Genomic DNA, 7,482 nt, shown 5'->3' on the forward strand with positions numbered 1-7,482 from the left:
TGCATTGACAAACATTTAATGTAACATGAAACCAATATAGTCATCTCTAATTTGTTATGTTAATAATTAATGATCTAATTAAATCTTGGGAAGCTAAAATATTCACTGATAAACCTTGACAATATGGCACATAGGTGCATAACACTTCTACATTTAAAAGCATACAAAAGTTCACAACAGAATTAAACCACAAACTCTCCTGACCACTAGGGGTGGTTGGGCCATCAACGCCACAGGCATCTGTCTTATCAGGAAATCTTATTTAAGCGGAACCAAACTTCATTAAAATACTCTGAACTTTACAATTCACAAACATCTAATGTAAAAGTGTATTAACTTTTTAAATTACAAACTTACATTAACTTCACCCACACTGAGAATCTTCTCCTCCTGTTTTGTATTAACTTTTTTGGAAGTTAGCAAACTAGCTTTTGGTACAATACTACCACCAAGTAAAATGGAGTTTGGATCTTTATTTTTAAACTTGATTCCACATCTATCCCTTTAGTAAGGTCAGCACCTCTCATATATAACCCCCTCTGTTTTTTTTTTAGCCAATAGATTTTCTAGTGACAAAGTCTGAACTTTTTACCTACAATTATCATGCTGGTCCACTGTGTTTTCTGAAGTCCATAGTCAACGCAGCCATCTACCAGGAAATTTTAGAGCACTTCAGAATAAGGACTAGAGAAAGCGCCACATGGCTGCCTTGTACAGTACATCTCAAGTAAAATCTACAGAGTGCTAATCTAAATACAGTATAAAGAGGATTTATTGTTATTAGTTTAATGCCCCTACTAGGTTTTCATAATTTCATTATTTGAAATACAGATAGCACATAACACATTTGTTTTTGTCACTAGTAAGTGGTTCTTGTTTTTGTTGCGATTATTTTAAATGTTAGGCTTTGTGGTTTCTTCACCGAAGGAGTACTGGTACAGCTCGATTAAGCGGTTGGCCTCCCTCTGCCCTGACAACAAAGCACCATGGGTAGTGGAATAGTATTTTCTATGGGTGGCCTCCCCAGCAAACAATACCTGTAGTGGCTTTGGAAAGATGAAAAGAAAAGAACAATAAAAGTTATCTTGACCAAACTTATGCTCTACAACATTACTACCCTGGGGCCCAGTAAGCTATTTTAAGCATGAGTCTCAATCGTTCTGCTATAGAAAAGTGATTTTACAGTCTCTAGCCTCTTGATCTTTTTGTGCAGTGCAGTCTGTGGGGACAGACTGTTCCTTTCAGACCCTTAATTGGCCAGAGCATGTTTGTATGCTTATGCGTATATGTATGTGTTTGTCTGGCCCTTGTACAACTCAACCTTCTCATCTGACTCAAATTTCAGTCTCAGTTCTGCAGAGCTCAACAAGACCCATTTAAAAATCCTCCATGCAAGCAACTCGGTTCAGCCTGACTTTAGAGCAGTCATGGGAAATTTTAACAATGACAAGAGGTGAAGAGGCCATATAAGCAGTTCTAAACAGGATTCAAATGTATTTTATTTAAAATAATCAGAAACAAGTCTTATGCCTTGTAGAGGGCAGTAAGGGCACCTGATGTTTTTGGTTTAATTGGCAGATAAGTTAATGGAAATAAAAACCATAATTTACCCACCATTCACTTATTTGCCCACCATGTGAACATGCACTTATAAAGAGTCTGATACTCAGATATGCAATATGTATTTGACTGCATAAATTCTGATACCTAATCTATGTTAAGCACATACTGCAATTGTGCAAAATTTGCTTTAATAGTTTATACAACTTAGTGGAAATTTCAACTCACCGGAGCCTTAGTGTTCTTAATATAAGGCAGGGGCTCAGCTAGCTTCTCCACATCTCTGCCGCTGGAGCCAACTCGAGTGAAAGAGTAAGAACCCCGGATATAGGGATTACTGCCCCATGAGGAGCGCAGGATCCGCCTTGGTTTTGGAATATTCTGGTTCCCTGTTAGAAACATCAAACATATGAAAATAAACTGACTATTTGCCAAACGCTACTAATTGATAAAAAAAACATTTAAATTTATCTTAAACTTGTGCATATTGTTGCTACAACTTTAAACCCAGACAATCCTTCTTTCCTCTTACGCAGGGTATCTGCAGGATTTTAATCTCAAATGTAAAACGTTTTAAGACCTGCACAAATATAATTAATACCATATAGTAGCAGGGTAGGGCAACGTCTATGTTAACATATTAAACTGTAAAATGACCATAAAAAGCATGATTTACAGTTCAGATATAGGTTTAAATAAAGTAAATAAATAAACAAATTTCACATTTCAGCCTTTAAACCATTTTTAAGAAAATTGATGAGTCAGAAGTATCAATTATTATATTAATTTAAACGATTATTATCAATTATTTTATTAATGAAATAACATCTAAATATATTTCAGTGTCTTAATTGTTTAGATTTTAATAATTCATTATATTCTTGTCGATCCACCAGTTCGCTGCTACATAAAAACATGGGTTGATTTTTACATTGGTCTGAACAAAAACAGCATTATTAAAATTGCAAATTCATTCTCTGCCAGCAGGTGATGCTTTTGGAACGGCATAAATATACCAGTTTCCCCCGGTAACCGCAGTACACACAGCAGCACAACTCCTGACTTTGAAACGCTTATGTTTATTTAATGAAATCACAGCCTTTTTAAGTTTCATCGTCACATTAAATCGTATCACAATTATTTTCTTTCCATTCCTAAATTTAAGACATAATTAAGACTTTACTGTACCATTTAAGATACAACTTTTGATACAACTAAATGTAAGATTAAGGACCCACGGAAACCCTGTTTAAAGTGTAAAACATTTTGAAGTACTGCTCTTTTATGCTGATCTATGTTTGTTTTAGTGGTATGGGTTGAGTGGACATGTGTTGTACAAGTGAAGTTAATCTTCAATCTACTGTCATACAATGACAGAAATTAGGGGACCTTTCAATTATCAGTGGTAAGGTGTGACCAAATCCAATTTCAGCATACTAATTATATAGGACTCGGGCAGATGGGAGGGGAACCTGCTGTGGATCTGGATTAAAACAGTCTGACCTAGTTAAGAGGCATGCCAGTCTGTTGACATCATCTACAGAGGATGTGTGCATTGACCCTTATATCTGACTTGTGTTCTGTCATGAAAGGGTTACAATGGAAGCGAAACCAGAGTTGTTTACAGTACAATCTTTCACACCACCTTGGAAACTTTAGAGCTATTGTCTATACATTTACACTAGAGACCTGACCTTGTCAGAGGTATATGTGCCTTCTTGTCACAGAGAAATATAACTTAAAAGCATGACAAGCAGACCGCATTAATATGACCAGTTAAATGTGCATGTGACAAAACTCTGACTCCGTGCTTGGATGGCAACTTGATTGCATTAAAATCCTGGGGGGGGGGTTGGGGTTACTCTGGGTTCGGGCCAAAATTCCGAGATCAGAGCCCTCCCCTCGGACAGCATGCCAAATACACATAACCTTTACTCTGCTTATTATATGTAAGTGTGAACTCGTGAATTACAGTGTTATTCTTGCGCATATACTGACCTGTAAACTGGCGCAGTAGTTCGGTGCATATCTCCGCCACAGTCTCATCGTCACACCTTTCCATGCGCAGGGCCTCTTCTCCGCAGATCCAGCCACTCAACATGTGGCCATAGCGTTCAGGTGGATACAGCACATCAAAGCTGCAGATCTTTCGGTACCACAGCTCTTCTGGGTATGCCTGGCTCTCCAGTTGTGCCTCGTCCTCCCACACAAACTGAATGCTGTTGCACTCAGGGCTCCAGAAGGGCTCTGCAAACTCCAGAAAGATCTTGTCGGTAGTACTAATGCCCAGTTTCTGGATGGCCTGTGCCTTGTCTAGTGGTAGTCCTGGAGAGAAGAGAGTCTCATGAGCTTTCTTCAGAACCCCAAGAGAGGCTGTTACGATCACATGGTCTGCCAGCAGACACTCGCCGTCTTCGCACTCCACACAGACCGGCGAATGGCTGGGCCGTTGGTCCTGGTTATGGTCAACCTGATCTACAATTTCCTCTGTATCATGGGAGCTGCAGTTCCAGTGGATGCGGCGGACAGGCTTACTGAGGCAGAGGACACGACTTGGGATGTCCTGAGCCAGGATCTCAACGATTTTAATGAAACCACCAGGAATGACATGGTGAGCGCCAGGAATCTCAGTCCACTCACCAAACTCACTTAGAGACACTTCATCCATGCTGGGGGAACTGCTTTCACAGCTCTCCACCTGAGGCACAGAAGAAAAATTAAGAAAAGAAGAAATTGCACATAAAACTTGCTGTTAAGGTACTTCTTGGAACCAAAACTGAAGTCTACTGATTTTGATTGTGACCATTCACTTGGACGAAAAAATTAAGAAAAGAAGAAATTGCACAGAAAACTTGCTGTTAAGGTACTTCTTGGAACCAAAACTGAAGTCTACTGATTTTGATTGTGACCATTCACTTTATGTATAGCCTTGCATATGCTTGAGCTCTGCTAAACACACCATTTACTCTAAGGTTACAGTTCTAAACTATACTGTTGTAAACAAATACAGGCAAACATAGTCTAGTAGGCATACAGCCAGGTGAGTGCTTTTTCTGGTCCTGCCCCTTCCTCCCATAACCTTTAGCATTACAGGATGGCATTAAGTGTCCTACTTAAGTCCTACTTTTACCACAGTAATCTGGAGCTTTTGCTACTATCAGAATTTCTGTGACCAGCCTGACTGAACGGGACAAACGGTACTCCTTGTTGAAAAAAACAGCATATGCTATATATGTTTTGAAGCATGACTACTGGTTTGAGCTGGTTTAAGCTGGTCATGAGCTGGTCCTGAGCAGGAGCTAGTTGCTTATGACCAGCTTAAACCAGCTAAGGACCAGCTGTGGGATGTTAATAATGAAGTTGAATTGTTCCATTAATTGTAAATACAAGCCTATTGTGAGCCTAGGTCAAAGTGTGGGTTGATGATTAAATGATTAAAACAGTAGTACGTTTGGAATCCATACCTCTGTGGGTGGAAGTCTACAGTATTTTGCAAGAGAAACTCACTGTTGCAACAGAGTGGGAAGGAAGCATGCATGGCAGTGAGCTTGAAGTCACTGTTATCTTGCAAAGGTGAGGACACATGCAATGTGTTTTATGTTGTCATAGAGATGCAGTAAATCTGCTTACAACAGGAACTTCTGGTTGTGGCTTGTTACGGAGATGGCAAACAAGATGCCACACCTATAATTTCAAAATCAGGTCTATAGATATCTTTATTTTTAACTATTCTGCGGCTAAACTAACCATGATTTTCTTATGAAAAATCTCTTCAAAACATTAGAGCCCTGCCCACCTTGAGGTACTGTTGTAGCATAGATAACTTTAGTTTCTTGGCTTAGCTGGTCCTGAGCAGGAGCTAGTTGCTTATGACCAGCTTAAACCAGCTAAGGACCAGCTGTGGGATGTTAATAATGAAGTTGAATTGTTCCATTAATTGTAAATACAAGCCTATTGTGAGCCTAGGTCAAAGTGTGGGTTGATGATTAAATGATTAAAACAGTAGTACGTTTGGAATCCATACCTCTGTGGGTGGAAGTCTACAGTATTTTGCAAGAGAAACTCACTGTTGCAACAGAGTGGGAAGGAAGCATGCATGGCAGTGAGCTTGAAGTCACTGTTATCTTGCAAAGGTGAGGACACATGCAATGTGTTTTATGTTGTCATAGAGATGCAGTAAATCTGCTTACAACAGGAACTTCTGGTTGTGGCTTGTTACGGAGATGGCAAACAAGATGCCACACCTATAATTTCAAAATCAGGTCTATAGATATCTTTATTTTTAACTATTCTGCGGCTAAACTAACCATGATTTTCTTATGAAAAATCTCTTCAAAACATTAGAGCCCTGCCCACCTTGAGGTACTGTTGTAGCATAGATAACTTTAGTTTCTTGGTGCTTTCTGAGTCATAAGGGTCAAGCATGATCTTCTTGCGCACCACATCTCGTGTGAAGATCCCCACACTGTTTTGACTCTCGGCTCCCACAGGCTTTCCATTCTGGAAGAACTCCTGAGTCAGCTCATACACCTGCAGAAAGGAGGTCGTTCAACAAGATTAAGGGTGAGAAATCGTAGAACCATCCGATCATGAAGCTATCCTTACCACAAACAAGGGTTTCATTGCATTAGTTAATGAGGCTGGAATACACTAGGGTCAAAATATTGCATAACTTTTAAAAGGATAGTTCACTCAAAAATGAAAACCGTCATCACCCTCATGTTGTTCCAAACTTGTATAAAAGAAGTTTTGAAGAATGTCAGTGATGTCAGTGACCATTGACTTGTATGAAGAAAAAAAAATATATATATATTTCTACAGAAGAAAGAAAGCCATACAGGTTTGGAACATCATGGGTGTGTCTAAATGATGACACGATGAAATAATGAGTTAATGTTTGGGTGAACTATCCCTTTAAGTGGTTTTCTCTTTCATTAGCCTAAATTGCAAAGATATTTGTCACATTCATAACAGTGTTTGACACTAGATTGTCAGATGCAACATTACAAATAAATTAAGAAATATTGATAGCAAACAAAAGACCGGGATCTTGCCAAAGACAGTGAGAGAGAGGATGAGGTAACAACCACAGAACACATAACTTTTACTCTGGCAGCTGTGAGCTTGAAGTGAAAAATGTCAAGCAGATAAACTGACCAACACTTTCATGAAAACCTGTTATAAATGTTCTATGCACCTGGCAAACTCAACTATTTGTATTACAGTCTAATCCAGTCCACCTTAATTAAATGTAAACCGGTATGCACTGCTGTGCTACTACAGGTATTTTGAACCGTGCAACTTGAAATTGTACTAAAAAGTTGCGCAGACCCTTCAGCAATTGGGGCATTTGAAAGTAAATTACTGTTAAATTGTAATTAAATTAAATATAACATGTAGTCTTACATCTAGGGATGCACCGAAATGAAAATTCTGGGGCGAAACGGAAACCAAAAATTCTGGATGCACAGTTAACATAATCCATTTCGATTAATTTGATTTCCTTTGAACGTTGATCTGCCAGTCGCGGGTTTTTCATGCCAAGAACTCTGCTCATGTGTTTGCATAATGATGCATTTAAAAGTTAATGACCAAATGTATCTTAATAAACGTTCACAATGTTTCTGCAGACGAAATATAACGCAGATAACATTAAGTAAATATCTTTTCATCAGGTTAGACATATTTGTCACTCAAACGGTCTACTGGTCTCGTATATTGTAGTTTTTAACACTTTTTTAATGTTTGTAGTTCTAATCTAATCCTTGTCCAACGTACAATGGGTTGTGGGCAATATTAGCCGTTTAAGAGTGTGCATCAATCTGCACTTCGAATTCTAACCGGAAGTAGTAGACTATTCCGGAATCTCTGGCATACTTAGTTCAATATATTACAATTTGGGACACACTAATTCTATTTTCA

General features: G+C 38.7%; 1 protein-coding gene across 1 annotated transcript; it reads right to left on the reverse strand.

The window, feature by feature from the left end:
- Window positions 1–680: 680 nt before the first annotated feature.
- Window positions 681–6,105, reverse strand: LOC107567053 (spermine oxidase-like; the record flags this gene model as incomplete). Its single annotated transcript, XM_016252648.1, has 4 exons — window positions 681–1,046; window positions 1,789–1,949; window positions 3,559–4,258; window positions 5,917–6,105. Coding segments are annotated over 4 exons (1,203 nt in total), but the record flags the coding sequence as incomplete, so codon positions are not given.
- Window positions 6,106–7,482: the final 1,377 nt, after the last annotated feature.

Source organism: Sinocyclocheilus grahami, unplaced genomic scaffold, assembly GCF_001515645.1.
Source record: "Sinocyclocheilus grahami isolate Dianchi unplaced genomic scaffold, SAMN03320097.WGS_v1.1 scaffold1123.1, whole genome shotgun sequence".
In the NCBI taxonomy this organism is placed as follows: Eukaryota; Metazoa; Chordata; class Actinopteri; order Cypriniformes; family Cyprinidae; genus Sinocyclocheilus; species Sinocyclocheilus grahami.